The sequence below is a fragment of the Pygocentrus nattereri genome, chromosome 20 (genome assembly GCF_015220715.1).
Source record: "Pygocentrus nattereri isolate fPygNat1 chromosome 20, fPygNat1.pri, whole genome shotgun sequence".
NCBI lineage: Eukaryota > Metazoa > Chordata > Actinopteri > Characiformes > Serrasalmidae > Pygocentrus > Pygocentrus nattereri.
In genome coordinates, this window is record NC_051230.1 from 15,190,452 (window position 1) to 15,209,772 (window position 19,321).

At 38.6% G+C, this 19,321-nt stretch overlaps 1 protein-coding gene across 1 annotated transcript in view; it reads right to left on the reverse strand.

Annotated features, from left to right (window-relative positions):
- col27a1b (collagen, type XXVII, alpha 1b) overlaps nucleotides 1-19,321 on the reverse strand; it is a 120,767-nt gene that overhangs the window by 54,303 nt on the left and 47,143 nt on the right. The window contains exons 6-9 of the mRNA XM_017691028.2: nucleotides 18,138-18,191; nucleotides 17,909-17,962; nucleotides 7,268-7,312; nucleotides 3,681-3,734 (exon numbers count right to left, since the gene is read on the reverse strand). Coding sequence (XP_017546517.1) covers nucleotides 3,681-3,734; nucleotides 7,268-7,312; nucleotides 17,909-17,962; nucleotides 18,138-18,191 — 207 coding nt within the window. The remainder of the gene's footprint in view (nucleotides 1-3,680; nucleotides 3,735-7,267; nucleotides 7,313-17,908; nucleotides 17,963-18,137; nucleotides 18,192-19,321) is intronic.

Below are 19,321 nucleotides of genomic sequence, written 5' to 3' on the forward strand. Positions count from 1 at the left end.
AATCTCCAGAGAAAAGCATTGTCACTAAATTGGGACACTGGGGAGCAGGCACACTTGAGCCTAAGATTACCATGTCTGATGTCAAGCATCAGTTAGACGGGTGCAAAAGTCCCCCAGCATTAAGCTGTAGAGCAGTGGAACTGCGCGCTCTGAAATGATGGCACTCTATCTCTGGAGTGGAGTGGATGTGGAGTGGAGTGATCTAAAACTAGTAATCTTGTGTAACATCCAATGCTCTTGTAGCTGAATGTAATCAAATCCTCACAGCAATGTTCCAGCATTTACAGTCCCTGACAGAAGTTCTGTCGCTTATCCATGTTGTGGAAACAAAAGCTTATAACCTGACTTTAAATTCATCCATTGGTTTTAGAAATGACTCGTATGAAAGCTGAAACCCTCTCAAAAGAGGTTTAATTTACGAAAATAAATTCGCTTCACTGCAGAAATATTGATCATTTAATGAACACAGAAAGGTCAGATTTTGGCAAGACAAAAGTTTTGTCACCCACAGAAAGTAATGTGAAAATCAAACAAACAATTTACTTCAAATACAAAGATATGTTTTTAATAACATTGGTGAATGAAGTTGTGCTGCTATTAGAGCCATATTTAGTATTTTGTGTTACTTCCATGAGCTTGAAGGACTGCATCCATGCGGTTCGACAATGATTCATACAATTTATTGATGAAGTCATCAGGAATAGCAAAGAATGCAGTCTTGCATGCCTCCCAGAGTTCATCAAGATTCTTTGGTTTTGTCTTCCAAGCTTCCTCTTTCATCCTACCCCAAACATGCTCAATGATGTTCATGTCTGGTGACTGGGCTGGCCAGTCCTGGAGCACCTTGATCTTCTTCGTCTTGAGGAACTTTGATGTAGAGATGGATGTATGAGATGGAGCACCAACCAGCTGCAAAATTTGACCCCTTTTATGATTGGGAATGTAAGTGGTAGCTAATACTTCTTGATATATTAGGCTATTGATATTGCCTTCCATCTTGCAAAAGTTTCGCACACCCCCATTCTGAATGTAACCCCAGACCATGATCTTTCCACCACCAAACTTAACTGTTTTCTGGGTGAATCTTGGATCCAGTAGGTCTCCTGCAGTATTTGCGGTGGCTGTGGTGTAATTCAACTGAAGATTCATCTGAGAAATCCACCTTCTACCATTTTTCAAGCGTCCATCTGTTTAGCAGGCAAATGCCACACGGTTTTTAAATCGACCATGAAGGCCATTTCAGTGGAAGTGGAAGAGGGGCTGGCTTTGGATTTTCTAACCAACAAACGTTACACCTGAGCAGTTGTCTTGCGGGGTCTGCCGGACCTGGGCTTGTCAAAAACGTCTCTTCAAATCTTTTTTTAATTCTTTGTACTTGATGCTGAGACACATTAAAGGTGCCAGCCACCTCTGCAGTTGATCTGGTTTTCAGCCTCTTGATAATCAAGGCTTTGGTCGCAGGGTGGATTTTTGGCATGTTGTCAGAGGTCAAGTTGCAGTTCAAGTGAAGGTCTGAGGTGCTGGGGCTCTTTTTATACACACTCACTAATTAACCGATCAATTAGTGAGCACAGCTGAGGCTGTACACTAGGATTGGGTGCATTATATGACAAGGCGACAAAACTTTTGTCTTGCCAAAATCTGACCTTTCTGTGTTCATTAAATGATCAATATTTCTGCAGTGAAGCAAATTTATTTTTGTAAATTAAACCTCATATGGGAGGGTTTCAGCTTTCATATGAGTCACAACATGGATAAGCGACAGAACTTCTGTCATGGACTCTAGTGTAAAGTCTTCCCAGCAAAGTATTTCTGCAGCAAAGTGGGAATGTTGAAAGAAACATTCAGAAGAAATTTTAGATGAGTAGATATATATAAACTTTTGCACATATACTGCAGAAAACTATGTACATCTTCCAAAACTATATTTTAATCATATCTATCAGATGTTTAGACATATGAAGCCTATAAGGGTGCTGGCTGAGAACAAATGAAGCATGACAGTGCCAGTGACAATCCAAGCATGTTATAATGAGGAACAGAATGGCTGTGCTGATGAAGCAATGAGCCATGCCGAAGTCCCTGTCTCTGAGCTCTGCTGTAGTAGAAAACAACGTGCTCTGTTTCAGCTGGACTCATTCTGGGTGAAACATCTCCCTAACTTCCTATCAACAGCACTCAAAGTTCCCTACAACATCCTTTCAAATATTTAGAAGAAGCAAATATTGAAATGGCCCAGTAATGGGGCCGATTCAGAGCACTCTAAGCATGCCATAATGTAAATAACTGGAGCTCTGAAAGGTTGTGAAATGCTGTAGTTAATAGCAACCATGATGAATCTTTTGTAATTGCCAACTAGAGCTGAAATCACTGATTGCTGCCTATAGGGAATGACTGAACTCTGGCTGAAGTGAAGAAGACATCACCGCATCTGTTCTTTATTTCAACTTTGCTGATAAGGTGTGTTGGCACTACCTTTACCAAACTCCAGCTTGTTTTACAGTGCATCTACACTTGCAGTGCTGTAGGGCTTTCACATTTAAAGATTTAAAAAAAAGGAAACTTACATCCTCAACAAGTCAGCAATGATTATTTGGCAATTTGAGTGATGATAATGCTTACTGGTCTGTCTTACACTGAAAACAGAGCTTGAGAGAAACAACCGTTTATATATATTTTTTTCCAAAATGTATTTTTGTTATATTTTTAAAAAGGTCTTTTGTAAAGACGCCACCTTTGCCTTTCTGACTTGTACATTATATATGTATGTGGCTTGTGTTCTCATTATCTGTCCTCTATTTTGCCTCATTCAAAAAGCAGTCTGGGCTGAAACACTCCTTTTAACTTCAATTTAAATGGTTGGAGCCAAACTCTGTAGGCTGAATATGCAGGTAAATGCACCGTTTTTTGTGACATCACATAAACAAATGCACTTCAAATGGGCAGCTTAATTTCCATATATTAACTGTATGAACTGTGTAGTGGATTTAAATCTGACAGTGTTTACATACCTTAAACTCTGATTACCTTATTAATCACCAAAATAATCAGCCGATTACTCTTGTTAATAATGTAATGAACAGTGACAGCCTTATTCTGCAGATAGTATGGGGGTACTCAAACTACCATCAGCCTTCAAAGTTCCAGCTGGGCTCTCTAAAGCAGGCTTTAATGATGAAGGCAGCAGAAAGGTCCAGATTTGTGATTCCCCACTATTATAAACATTTCAGCAGTGGCCAAGTCCGAGCTGCTCTGCCAGATGTGTGGAGTTTGGAGACAGAGAGGAAGAAGCAGAGTGGGATTTATAATGCCCAGCCGTTGCAATTATGCTCAGCTGTGTGTGCAAGACATCCGTCATGTGCCAAACGAAGTTTTCCAGCATGCAGAATGTTATTCATGCCTTAGGCTCCCCTAAAAGAAGATTATACCATTGTGGGCAGCGCTAAACCTACAAATACAACAGTGTTTTGTATTTTATGTGTTTTTCTAGTTTTATGTTCCCAGGAGGCTTCCAAGGCTTCTAAGGACTGAGCCTGTCAAAAGAGCTAGAGACTTTAGCAGACTGAAGGCTTTTTTGGGCCTCCTGTAGACTCCCTGATAGACTGCCTACTGAATTTCTTAGCACATACATTTCTAGGACTACTATACGAGGCAGCAGCACAACAGGAGATTTACTGCACCTGCCTGCCAGGATAACCTTTGGCACCTGGACTTCCATCAGACCCTCGCTCCCCCTATGGAAATTGTGGAGAAAGAAGGGAAGATGGTGGAGAGAAAGAAGAAAGGAAACATTCATCACAATTACTGTATCATCAGTATTAATGTCTCCCATTTAGGATTGTCATAAGCCTGCCATAAACATGTCAGGGAAGATATCATATGCTGTCATGAGTTATAATGACAGATTATGTCCGATAGTATAAGAGTATAATGTGACCATTTACAGTAATTGCTATGACAAATATCATAACGCTTGAAGCATTGGTGTGGTTGGACGTACACAGATATACACAATATACAGTGAATTTTACCAGGCTGTTTCTGTATACTAACTTCTAAAGATGTTCTACTTACATTTCTTATTCTAAGAAAAACATCACATGCAAGTTTCAATGTGACTGGTCATTTTCATGATCAACAAATATGATATATATGGTTCACTTTTGTGTTTTTTTTGCCTGGGATCACACACAAACCACCACAGGACAGTCTATTGCAGTCAGTTACAAACATGTTGATATGATTTGTGGTAAAAATGGAAACAATGTGTTTTTACATCTGCTGCAAATTCTGATTCTGATCAATATCAGTGTGACATGCTGGTTGATAATACTACTGCACTTTATTTTCAATGCGTGCAATGATTTAATTCAGACAGTGAGAGGCCTATAATGAGCACAGGTGCATATATGGCAGTGCCAAAGAACCACAGGTGAGCACCAGGGGTACCACACAGATTTTTTTATGAGCAAGTTAAGAAAAAGGCAGTGGAATGTTTTATTGCTGATTCAATCTGTGGAATAAAACTTGCAAATGACGAGAAAACAACTGGGTATTATTTCAGTTGCTTCTCAAATCTACAGTCTACAGTGCTCCAAGTCATCTTTGAAGACTGTAAGTTTAAACACGTCAAATGCCACTATAGTCAGCTCTATGAAATTAGCAGCGTTTCAACAGCTGGTTGGCTAATAGAAGTTTTGTGAAAGACAGACTATGGCCTTAAAGTAGGGCCAAAATATTTGAAAATGTTTATATACAAAGGAGCTTTCAGGGTTAAAAACGTAAATATTAAATTCTCAGGTATAACCATTTATTATGCAATTTATATGTTGGGTCAATCCATTTTTGATGAGAGAGAGGAAATGAGAGAAGTATGGACAAGTACAGTTCGGAGGAACTTCGGAGTATAGTTGGGTTGGTGAATAGCTAATGTAGCTAGTTAACCTGGTTATCTTCATTATTATTATTATTTTGCAACTGTGAATGACAAGTAACATTTCACTGAAGAGCATTTGAATGAATTAATCAACTCATGACAGCATGAAATATCTCCCACGATATATCTATATATATAAGGTAGTGTTAGCTCAATGTTATGCAGCAGGGTTCACTGACAGTAGTTATCAAAACTGTGGCATAAAATATAGTGACAATGTCTAACAAACAGATTATATTGATAGACCTTTCTTATATTGAACCTCTTATTTCTTTATAACACCAAAACAACATTTAAAACAAGCTTGAAATCATCAACAGCTCTACTACTGTTTTACTGTTGAGATTATAAGTGTGCAAACATTCATTGTCCTGGTGTGTACTTTGCAGCGACGCTACAGCAGTTGGCTTCTTACTGCCACTGTGACTTTAAAAAGACAGTAAATGTACGTGGTTATTGGAATAATTACAATTCAAAATTATTGGGTTTTATTATGCAATATAACATTAACACTCCTGACCATATTTTTCTTATTTCTGACTGACCATAAATGGCATTGGTATGTATGCATAAGCTGTATATATATATAAAAAAAAAATCAAACCACAAACAAGGGCTCATTCTTTTCAGCACGACAGCCTTTACAACCTGAATGGATGGAAATAATTAATGCAAGCTAGAGTCATATGATTTTCTTTTTATGATTTGTTGCTGGTTTAAGGGCCTTCATTTCTATTAATATGAGAAACAGGGTCAGGTCTTTAGAGACACCCACAATTACTATGAAATGGCTAAAAGTATAAACCACTATGTATGGACCTAATTCCATTTAGGCACATAAGGAAGGAATTTATGTACCAGTGTGTATTACTGCGCATGCTGAGTAACCATTCTGAATCATTCTGGTTGAAATGTTTAGACATTGGTAGTTATGGCCAGCTGTTGCTGAGTAAAAATGGTTGAGATGAATGTGAGTTCAAATAGAGTAGGTAAATATAAACTGGGATCTTGCAAAAGGAGCCAAGATGTACCTTTTACATGAGCTGCCAACTTCATTGCAAATAATTAAGCTCAATGAGACAAAAGATTTCTGACTTGATAATTATAACCAGGTAATATTTAAAACAATAAATCCTAAGCAATATTTTAAACTGAGTCAAAAGCTACAAAAACTTAGCTTCTCTAGATGATCTAGAAGATGAGCTCCTCTATATCATCTAGATGATCAAGACTGTTTGGGTGTTTCAGACTTTACCAAATTTGACATGGCATAGCCATGAAAATGTAAACAACTCCATGGCAGCAGGCTTTCTCAATTTTCTCATTTTGGGTGCAGAATCTGTGTGAGATTACATTCACCTAGGAGTTACTATAGTAATCATGGAAATGAGTGCTAGTGGCCAATGTAAGACTTTGAGTATTTTTAGCATTTGCTAAATGTGTCAGCTAAACTAAATGTGTCAGCTAAGTTACACCAGCCAACAGATTATGCAGAGAAAACATTGTTAATCAATTGACTTGCACACTGGATGTCTAAGCCCATCAGCTTAGACATCCAGTGATAGCAGGGAGAAAGACATGAAAAAAAGAAAAAGCTCTATCAACAATATGCTCTCCAAAGCCCTGTTTCACTTGTGTGAAACTGTGGAACTGATCATTCATAAAGTAGCCATTAAAGACATGTTTTATTTATTAAGGTTTCTTTTTCAAATGATAGCTCACTAGTTCTCTCATGGGTAGTCGGTCAGGCACAAGGCCAGTTTGGTTTGTGTGGGATGAAGCTGTGGAAAGGAGCTGCTGACAAAAATGTGCCCTAATTCCAATTGGTTCAAGGGATTTTCCAATATAGACCTGCCCACCTCAAACTTAACTGTTAATCTCCCAACTGAAATGACAAATATTGCTCTTTACATAGCAATGTTATCTTCATGCATGATTCTAAGCATTAACAGATTAACAAAATAAGTGGACAAAATAAGTGGCCTTTTAACAGTATTAAAAGAGGTATTGAAGGGTTTATCAACGAATATGTAAGCAGTATCTAATTCATACAATAAGAAAGGACATGTTAAGAGAGACAGCCTGACAGCAGAAAAGGAATTTTTCACTTAATTATTTAATTTAAAGATATTTGCTCATATATCTTCAAGCAGTTAACCTATAGCACTATCAACACAAGGTTGGGTCCTTTCTGTTCTTTTTTTTTTTCAAAACGGTCACTGTAGTTATGGAAGGTGTAGATAGTTAGATCCGGTCTTTCTACTGAAAGGAGCAATGAACTGTACTTAGAAACTGTAGTTAGAAAGGTGAAAAACCAGCAAAAAAACTCACAGGCTCTCCAGGATGGCCAGGTGGTCCAGGATGACCTTTCTGTCCCTGGAAAGAGAAAGAGAAAATCAGATGATGAAGGAGCAAGAGAGACCATTCCAACACCCTGCACTGGATGCTAACAATGGGCCCAGTAGAAACCATGGTGATGGTGAAGGACCGTTTAAGCAACAGCAATTTTTACACAGGACATGATCTAATAACACACATCATCAAAAACACCACAGGCATTTCTGTGCAAAGCAACAGTCCACACAGGGAGCTACTACTGCTTTGTATTGTGAGACCTTTTTCACATTGCAGGAATATCAGTTATCACCACAAAGCCCACTAAATGACTTCAGTCATTTACTGGTAACTTAGTCCCAGACAATCAACAACCATGCTTCTTTTAACAAGAACTCCTGTAGAGCTCAGTGTGTGGCTTCCATTAGGAACAGCAAAACAGACCTGAACAAGGCCTAGGACATTACAAATGTTTCCAGTAGGGAGACAACCAGCAGTGGAAAAGTAATAAGTGGTGAAGAATCTAATAGCTCTTAAAGCACAGAGCAGCAGATTCCTCTCTTACAAGCACAGCTATCACCACTTTCCAACCACAATAGCTGGTGAGTGGGCCCTTATACCTTCCAGGAGGCCAGTCTCATGTTATGTCATCCAGAGCTTGCGAATTGAAATTGGTTCACCATATGTTCTCAGAGCTTCTGGAGGTCATCATCTTTTAATGCCATTGATTTATTGCATTACTGAATCATGTAGGCTTGTTGCAGTGCACAAAATACCAGACAAATGTGTTGTGGTTATTAAATTAGGAATAACAAGAAACAGTTAATAAAAATTATGCACCGCCAAAAAAAAACATGTGATTTTGGAGCATTTCAAACAACACAGCTGATGGTTCTCACAGAAAGTGGAGAAGAACTTGCGAAAATGTCACTACACAACCCCAAAAAAGTAGTAGTAAATTTTCACCTTAAAACTGTAGATCAAGTGAGCCACTATTGGCAAGCCTAGTTGATGGAACAAGTGGAAGGTTAACACACTCAACTACTCCATCTCTGTTTACAAGCAAGGCAGCAGTATGTGTCTTGGCAGAATGAGTGGCAATCACCTTCCTGCTAATGGTAATGGAGAGTGGGTTTATGTGCTGGTGTGATGGCTTTTGCACAAGGTTTCTGTTTTTTCTTGTAGTGCCAAAAAGCCTGCCTTTAATCAGACTGACGAGAAAAGTTACTTAGGGCATCATTTTGAGTTGTTAGGAATAAAACTACTGGCTGATGGGATTTCTTCACTGGTAGTGAGTCTTATTTTTTTCCTACTTCTTAAACAGCAAGGCAGCCTTTAAAAATGACTTAACACCTAGATTTTTCCATGCAGTTTCTGACAACGATAAACTTAATGGAGCTATATGAAGTCACTGTACTCCCAGATTAATGATCCTAAAGAAGTAATATATTAGGGACTATACTTACACTGCCAGGGAAAAAATGCCAGTCTACAAAACTGGAAAACAATATGGTAAAAATGCAATACAAAGCTTGGATAAATATTTTCATGTTACATGACAGGTCATGATAATTAGTTCTTCACAGTATATGATTTGATAACAATCATATTTGATTTGATTTGAGAAGAACAGTACTCCCATAATTAAAAACACTATTCAGCTAGATTCATCATTTTTGTACTGTGCATTGCTACACCCTTAAAAACCTAACATACTGGTGGTGATACATTCAAATGCTTATGATACTTATAATGCAAATGAAATGCGTTGAAGCAACAATCTAAATGATTGGGTCCAACAAATTCCTCAGACCAGTCGCAGACATGGGGGTCTGAGGTCCCAAAGACTCTGCTCTTTGACCTGGCACTTCTATTCCTAAAAGTAATGTGCAGAAAATGGAAAAAAAAACCTTATGAGCTGATAAGCATTCTTTATATTTCAGACAAAACAGCAATACATACATAATAGACACTTGTCACACACAACAACAAGAGCAGCCTTAAGTAAACCGACAAGAGTGCTGGGGCGACTGAACGTACGCATAAAGAGGTATACTCGCTGTACCTCTTATGAATGCAACTGACAAGTGTTCTTAGTACTGACATTCAGAAGAATGTCTCTGCTGTACAAACCCTCCAAAGACTACTTTACAGGTGTGGAGACAACATTCTTAGCCTTCACATTAGTTAATGTAATGAGAATTTATTGTAGATGGGCTGAAATTTGCATAATTGTGTGGAAAATTGGGTTTATTTTAACTTTGATTTCATAACAATGATGTGCCAACTCAAGCATTAACAAAGATACTACTACCACTACTAGACCATTTCTATTTCTGCTAATTTCAGGCAGTTCCTAACTCTAAACTGGAGCTTGGAATTAATTATTAATTTCAAAAGTTGAAATTAAGTTTTGGAAGTAGTACATTGCCATATTTAATTTGGTCATTATGATTAATCTAGAACTGAAAAAACAGAACTGTGAACATCGCCCAAAGTTTACCTTGTACTTTGTATATGGAGTATGTAGCTGCTTAGCTAATCCTGACTGTACAAGAGCAAAAACCGTTTGGTTTTGACTCAGTGGTGTGAGGACATCCTAAAAATACGCCATACCACAAGTGGCATTTTGTACAGGCATGATATCTGCCATCAGCACAGTGCATTCAACCAGCACAACTCAATAGCCATGTTTACAAAGCAACCTCATTTCTGCTACGTTCAGCAGAAGTCATTTTTTATAACTTCAGTTAGGCTTACATGTGGTAATCTTAGTTTCTTGCTGAGTACCTTACAATAAATCAATAAACAAACAACTTTTTTACAACTGTACTTTTTAGGACTACTTCTATTAGTTCATTAGTTTGTTCATGACATTCACCAATTTAAAAGGCAGCTGGTATTTTAAAATATCAAAAATTTGATGTGATTTTTAAAAAATCAAAAAATGTTATTTTGATATGAAAATAATTCTATTTTACAAAGATGAAAAAAGCTTATCGTAATGCAACTTATAATAACGGTATCACATAGTCAATCTACTGCCTACTGGTCAACGTTATTTAAATTCCCAACAGTGCAGCGGGCCAGTGTGACCTCCATAGCCACGACTGCTATATCAAGTCACAGCATTCCATCAGCGATGACGATTAGCATCTGCAAAAACACACTCCACGTAGCAGCTACTATGCCAATGCCAGCTGTTCCATCAACAGCAATTTACTGTATTTGACAACAGGCCAGGAGGCGAGATCTCTTTGCTAAACATCGCTTTTATACAGGTTATAAAAGGCTGCACAATTACAGTGACCTCTCTTCAACATAAATAACAACATAAATAATTGACTGGCACAACTGGGGGCACGAGGATCAAAGCAAGAGAACACACTGTGCTAAATGCCGTTTAAAAGCAAAACACACCAGTCTGTGATCCCTACACTGGAACTGATTGCAGGAGGACAAAGAACAATGCCGAGTCCAGCCCTTACGAATGGAAATATATTATATAAGGAAAACAAGGTCCCATGAGAAGAGTTAAGTGAAAAAGGAGTCAGGCCGGCCAGACTGCACAGCCATGGAAAAGAGCGTCCCAATGTGTCTGGTCTTTGGAGCCAATTTTTGTCTTGCATACAATCAAGGGGAAAAAAGCCCCCTAGCGTTACAATCTGGAGCAACCGTGGTCTGAGGAAGCAATTGAGTGTTTATGTAAGTATTTGTGTGTATGCGCTCATACACATGTATGTGGTGAACCCTTTAAACTGCAAGTGTCTGTATGTGAGCTTATTTGAGGGAGTTTAAGAACCGACTGGTACAGCTCAGGCTTTGTTTTATGTTGGAGCACCTTCACAGCTCTCAGACGGCCACAACATTATATGGCACGGGTTCCTAACTACCAGCATAGTACTGGTGTTTTGAAGTTTACTTAACCCCTTAACAGATCATAGCCCAAAGTTTTATTGCACGCTTCTATAACCTAAGAATAGCACTGAAGTCCCTGTAGATACTGAATAAGCCATAGAATGTAAAAAGTCTGGGATTTTAAGGGGTTAATAACATATATTTACAAAACATTATAAACTGTGATGAAAGACCAAGTAATTACTGTGATATAAAATTTTTATATACTTTCATGCCTGGTGTGGGATAATGAAACCCAGCACACCGTTGAAGCTCTTGGCACTTTGTTTTTTCTTATGGAGAGATTAATCGATGCTGTTAATGACTTGGATCGCCCTGAGCACCACAGCCTTGAGTGCAGCTGACAGAAACAACATGGTGCCCCAGCTACATGCACTTAGCTGCCTTTGACATCTGCACTTTTATCAGCAGTGATATGAACTGCTAAAACTGACAATGCTTTAAACAATCTGCTGCTTATAAGCTGCACCGTAAAACTGACCTGAGATATAGTCTGCACTGAAATCTAAACAAAATGTCTCCTTCTAATGAGCTGTAGTCTCTCACACTGATCTGAATGGTCAATATCTTTGAAAACGTTGGCTGATACTCCCAGTCTATAATTAGTTCTGAAGTCATTTTAGTGTCAAGGACTTTGTTACAGCAACTATGAATAATAGCACCAATGAAAGAAGATAAAAATCATAAATCTCACAACAGGCCATTTGAAAACATGAAGTGAGCTCAGCCTCCACTGCCAAACTCAATACTTACTATTCATTAGTATATGCAGGGTTCTTTCTGGAAACTGGGTTCAATATTCTAGAGATTTTGTGAACAAACTTATTTTTCTATATTTTCTTACTCTTCTCTAATTCTTTGCAGGCATTTTAGCTTCTTTCTCTGAATGGATGTCTCCAATTCCAAAATAGCATCTTGTTCTGGTTCCATCGCACTCCAGTGCCAAAGGGGAGGTATCTCCTTCCTCCCAAATGGTCATTCGCCTCTGACTTGCTGACTCAGCCAGGGGCTTTCCATTGCTTGATTTTTTTTTTTTTGCATCCAGAAACTAAAAGCTTTCCCTCATGCATTAGGGAAGGGATTAAATCACTGGAGTAAGAAAGGACAAAGATTGAGGATAATTATATGATTGGGTAAACAGCGCGGGAAAGCAACAAAGCTGAGTTTGAAGGCAGGTGACAGGCAGAGTGAAGCTGGAGTGAGTTGGCTGCCAGTGGCAGACAACTGTGTCCCATCTGTTTAGACAGACACCTATGGAGGTCTCCAACACATGTTGCTGACTCTGTTCAGAGTGGCTGACAGCATAGCTGCAATAATTATACAGCCACAGGGAAGGAACCATTGTCATATCTGGAAAGAAAAGGGTTCCAAATGTACAAAGGGCATGTTCTACACTTTTATATTCACATGTACACCCTCCAAAGTTCCATATACATGTGAGGTTTTATTCAGCAAAAAAGCGATAAATTACCCCTTAAAATGACTGCTTATTTAAGATGGATTTATATAAATGATGTCTGTTTTGATTGCCTGTCTCTTTCAAAAAGCCTTTCAGGCTAAAGCACTCCTTACAACTCATTCATGAACAGGCAGGGCTAAACTGTTGTAGGCTGAATTTATGTGTAAATGTGCACATGGGTAAATATGTGGCTATGGGTAAATATGAATACATTTAAAACCAGACTGTTGCAGCTTAGTTTCAAAGTATGAACCTTATTATGAACCATATTATGAACCATATATATTGAAGTGTAAATGGTATATTTTGGACTCAAGCTCAAGAATTTTTGATACTACATGAAACTCATTTAAAAGAAAAGGTTTTTCATAATATGTTTTTTTTTAAAGTAAAACTATGTTTTTTCTGGAGAATGCATAATGCATTTCTGGCCAATCTATTAGTCACCAATAAATAGGAAATTGCAATGATTTCCCCGTTATTGATGCCTACTTGTGTGACTACTTGTGGACAGTTTTACTCTTTAAACAGTAACAGAAATTAATGGTACAGTGACTCTGGATAAGATGTCCTGGCTATAAAAAAACGATAATTTTTCACTTTTTAACCTGGAACTCGATTCAGCCACAACAGGGTGTTAATTATTGGCTCACGATCATCCCAAAAACTAGCATTTTTCTCCCCTGAAAAATGTTCTAGAATTTGTTCATTGGACTGGCCCTCCTCTAAGATTTTCCAACCCAAAGACCACTCCAACTCCCAGGTTCACTTGCTATTTTTACATGTTTTCCATTGAGTCTTGGCCACTAACTCTGTCCGCTTAGAAACTGGGCAGCATGTCAGCTTGCCCTCTTCTCTTGTCTCCTCTGCTTGAACAATTTTAGTCAGTGACAAGGCCCCAACCCTGCTTCATTACAGTGTTTACCCATTTTCAGCACAGCCTGAGGACGTCTCTGGCCATGAGCCCGGACTGCCGGATCACTCCCACCAAAGGCCAGAGCGTCAGTGGGGCAGGAGCTGCTTGGTCAACTGCTCCAAGATCACCTATTACTGCTTTGGCTGTTGGACTTCGATCAGCTTGAAGAACCACAAGCAGTAATATGGAAAAATTGTCTTGTCTTAAACTATTAGTACATTAACAGAACAAGAATGTGTCTTATGCTCTGTTAACTTTTTATTTGAAGTTTTTTTTTCTTCTTCAGTGCAGCACTTACATTTCACAAAGGTCACTCACGAGACAAAGGGGAGAGGGCTTTTTTTGTAGAAATACACCTGTCCTCAGCTAGGCTAGGTGCAGTGAGTTTATAAGCTGGCTAAGAAAACCATGTAATGCAAAGCTGTATATATACTTTGTGAATAAGTACTTTTCTGGCCCAAGCTTCAAGCTCAAAATAAAAACTGTACTACCCTTCTTTTTGTGTTGTTGCTGCCTTACATACAACGACGCAATTGGTTTTACATGGGGAGGTGGGGTGATGTCAGTTTACCACAGGATGCCTGTTTATAACTAATCCGTGTAGGATAAGAAATCTCAGTATTAATGACGGAGATGGCAACTAAATTTCAATTTTTCTTTTGGTAACGTTTTACATGAAACCTCCTACATAACACTGGCATTTCCATTCCACAAAGATGTCATGGCAAATGTCATATACTGTCATGTGTCACAGAATTTGCTCAGTAATATAAGTCACATTACCGTTATTACCGTATTGCCATATGTCATGACGTTTGATGTCATGATGACATATGAAGCAAGGTTCAAGTACAGTGTTACCTTTTTCAAGTTTGAAAATGGAACTGCATTATATCTTAATGATTAATGAGCTGGTTCTGCATTAGCACTGACTAATGATCAGTAGGAAACTATTGCCACCCTTCCCTAATCCTGCTTCAAGAACTTAGAGGTTATGACACATCAGTGCTGCTCCTGAACTTTCAGTAGCAAATGAAACTTTATGCTGCAGCAGTTTGACATTAAGTTACTGCATGTTCACAAGCAAATGTCAGCAAGCCATTTTCATTACTAATAATGGCACAAGCTGCTGAAATAATTAGACAACAACCCTACGTCACGTTTGGCGCCACACGACCTTAGCCATTCACACTTCAGTCAATTCTTTTATGAAAGAAAGTGTGCATCACTGTACTCTTGGATGTGCTATAGCAGACAATAGTAGCCTGCGCTTGTCCTATTACACAACACTGTCTCTCACTGCCAGAGACGACATCTGCTTTTCCAATGAGAAAAGTTTGTGAAAAGGCCTGAAGGATTGTGCGTAGCAAATCACAAACGCTAACGAAGACCTTTCGTTTTTCAGCTAAATGACACCTGGAAATATAGCCAAATACATTTGTGCTCCATTCATTTGTTATAATGTACAGTATGTTTAGCTTTTGTTAATTTTTTTTTCTTGTTATAAGGCCTTTCTGGACGTGGACCATGTATGGAACAACCTTGTGGTTTGTTTCCAGCAGTAATTTAGCAGAAGTGCGTCTCCAAGTATTTTTCCACCAGCAAGCGCTTAATATATTTCTTCAACCACAACTTTGTGATTAAAAACACATGGGAGCAGCGAGGGGAGCCAGGTAATTCCATTACTTTACAATGTTTCAGGGAGTCATTTCACCTCCAAAACTTTGAGCAAATACGTTTTACCTATTCATACTTAAATGAAGAAAAGTAAGTGTGTATATGGATCTGAATGTGATGTGCGTCATCGTGTGCTTCTTAGCATTAACAACACACAAAAGAATAATTATAAAATGCCATTGGACAGGCATCAGGCTTTAAAAAAATTGGATGTGAAATGGTTCTTTGACTACGAAATTATAAAATTCTAAGAAAAAGAACAGCCCATTTTTGCAGAGTGAGTATGCGCTTTCTTAGATTTGACTTGAGTAGGAGCAACAGGAATGAGGCCAAACTGAGCCTTTTAGCATTCAGGCCAGCTGTCAAAAAAGCTCTGGCAGAACCAATCGCTTCCTCTCAATCTGTTCTGTAGGGGCCTGTAAATATGCTCTCTGAAAACACGGCCGATCCCTTTTAAACAGCCTTCGCTGCTGGCATGAGCCCAAGCCTCCTATCTGATACCACTGAAAGTTCTCTTAATAGTGGGTAAATGACACATTGCAGTTTGCACTGCAAGACTAATCATGTAAAACGATGCCATTTATTGAGCCTTTTGTATTACAAAGCGGTTTGACTCAAGGGCCCACAGCTGCGAACAGATAATGACATCATCAGTCATCAATGCCAAAATGCGCTGAATTAGCTGATTTGGCTCATTTACTCGTAAGCAATGATGACCTACTTCAGGTCCAGAGGAAAGCATTCTTCAAATCAGTGAGTGAACATACCTCAACTGAAAGAAGCAACGCTTTGAATTTACTTTACATGTATACACCATTTCCACATGAATAAAATATCTTACAACAACACAAGTCAACTGAAAGATGAAACTGTGTTGATGTAATATATTTATTCTTGAGGAAATGATGTGCACATATGTATCAAGTAACTTCAACACACTTTTGTTGAAGTAATGAATTACCTTTTTGGCAGAACTGGAACAGCCATTGAAACTAACCACACTACTTCACAGGCATTTTCCCCCACACTTCTTTTGGAAAACGAGTGGGGATGATGTCACCAACTGGCCGGTTCGTCAGAGAACATAGCTGAGGACACCAGGTTTGAGTCGGCGTGTCTGGAGCCTGTTAGGCTTCGCTCCAAACAAGTGAGAAGAAACATAATTTGAGTGAGGCCCTATGCTGTGATCTTGCCCTGAGAAGAGTCCATGCTAGCGGGATCTCACTCTGCACTGATTTAACCCTTTCTGCTCTCCCATATGGGTCCACACTGCAAATCCTCATTCTCATAACTGCATAACTTACGGAAAACATTAGTTGCATAGTAGTTACTGAATAATTTAGAGTAGTTATAATAATATAGCATTTATAGTGGGTGATTATTTAGAATAAGCCATTATTATGAGTTACTAAGTTATGAGATATTAAGCCATTACTTTGACTGTCACGATTGGCCCCTCCCAGTCCTGTCCATGTGTTCATGTTTTGGTTTAGTCCATGTCCGTTTTGTTTTGGTTTAGCCCCCTTGTTTCATGTCTCTGCCCCTGATTGTCTCCACCTGTTTTCCACCTGTCTCTCATTTTCTCTGTGTACTTAAGCCCTGTGTTTGCCCCTTGTGTTTGCTGGTCTTTGTTTGAATCTTTGTTTGCTTTGTTTGTGTTGTATGCTATGTTGGATGTTCTGTTTGATTCTGATTTGTCATGTCTGCCCCCCGATCAATCCGTATTGGCTCTATCACCCTGGACTGTCTCAACCCTGATTTTGGATTTGCCTCTAATAAATCTCGCTCATCTCAGCATGTGCATCCACCTCCTCGCTCCTCGTTACATTGACAAAGAAATTCATTATTCTGATGTAGTAATTATGAGATATGCCTTTATTTCAACATAAGGCAATATTTTGAGAAAATAAATAATTATTCTGAGATACAAAGTCAATATTACCCCAAAAAAGGGTCATTATTGTGAGATACCAAGTCAATACTTTGAGGTGGCCTTCCATATAGCACAATATATGAAATGTTGGATAAAAATCATTGCTCTTGTTATTTTGATAATAGTTTATAAATGTGCCATTACTCATGCATTGTTAGTTGAAACCAGAAAAACACTAGATATTGAGAAATTTCTTGTGTATTGTGAAAACATCTAAGTATCGTGATATTATAATTTTATATGTTTTATGTAGTTACTGTAAACGACTAATGGCCACTGGACAAAACGTCCTAACCACATGAACCCGATGGGTCCTGTATCAGGCCCACAGAAAAGAGTGGATAAAATGTCAGAAATAACCTCTTTTTTTGTGTCTGCCTTGAAGGGTTATGTTAACAAGCCTGGAGTTTAAGGGGTTAAATAGGGGCCTCTCTTTGTGGAAAACCCAAACACAGTCTAGCATGCAATCACTCACCCACAAACCTGGAGCACATTTGCAGACTTAGACTTACAGCTCCATGTAGAAACCTTCAAGATGCTACATTTCAGAAACAGCTATGGTGCAATGTGTGAGGTTACAGACAAATGTGACCACATTCTGAAATTAATCTACACTTTCCAACACCTGGGAATACATCCCTTAGATCTGTTAAATATCTTTACAGAAAACCGATCAATTACATTATGATGTGTTACATTAGATTACAACAGTGCAGCTATTATCATATTTCTTACCTTTCGACCAGCTTGGCCAGGTGGTCCGTGCAGGCCCAATATGCCAGGGTCCCCCTGTAGAAGCGACCATTAAAAGTCATTCCACCATGGCACATTTAGGTTACATAACATTTACACATATTTAAAAAAAAAACAAAACAACAACATCTATACAAAATCCTTAAATCAGCAGCTACCCATGAATATAAGAGCTGCAAAATCAAGAAAGGGTGAAAAAGGAAATGCATACTTTTGCTCCATTTGGCGCCCTGCCAGGTGAAAGTCCAGGGTCTCCCTTTCTTCCCTGTCACACACAGAGAGGAAACAACTGATTCTCACACAGAACATCATGCTGAGGCACTGAACTCCAGCTGCAGAATGAAAGAGCCTGCACTGAGTGCACCATATGGCGCTCCATTTCACATGTGTACATAAACTGACTTCACAAATACAGCATACTGTGCGTTATTAAAAGACTTTACCTCAAATAGAGAACTCCTTTCTGAACAGGCCTACACAATATACTGTTTTTCAATCATTACTGTCATATAATACTGATTTTGAAAAATGCGGAAATTAGTCATGATCCATTTTGAGAATTTGTGATGGCCCATTTAACTCATTTACATATACGCTGGCCAGAGTGAAATGTAACAGCGTGTACAAACAGAGCCTTCTGTGTGATACTGTGTTCTCTGTCACTGTATAAAATATGCGTGTGGCTTTCTATATTGTTTGATGCACTGTGATTTTTTCCTAGCAAAAAATGTGAGCTTAGAGTACAGTTTATTTTAGTAAGAGCTTATTACTGATGTCTTTAATCAGAATGTTTTAATTTGCAGTTTGACCTATTTCAAGCCTCACCTTATTGTCCTATATATACTGCTAAACAACTGTTAACATTAGTTTATTAGTAGTGCAACAGCATTTCCCATGGATATATTTTAAACTTACAGGTTCTGAAAAAAATCCAAAGATGAACTTGGGGACCTGCAGAAGCAAGATTCAATGTTCCAAAAGAGTAGAACGTGCCTACTCACTTCCAAAGCCACAAATACAAAGTCAGCTTCTGTTTGAATAAAAACTTGCTTCATCATTGTTTTCAGTGGTCTGTGGTATTGGTATAATACCCTTTTACCATGTCAAAATGACAAAGCATATTTCACCTTCTGCCTATGTCACAACAACCTGTGGTAAATAATTATGGGCTACCTTATATTTTAGAGTATCTTACTGATTACAACCAGTAAAAGTCACCTCCTTTTGTTCTGTGAACATGTCAATACAAACAAAAGGTCTACGTACTACAGTGGTTACCAACCCTCCTCTGGAGATTTACTTTCCTGTAGTCTTCAGCTCCAGTCTGTTTCCAACATGCAGCCCCCCCCACTTATCTAGCACTAATGCATCTCATCCAGCCAGTCAAGAGTCTGA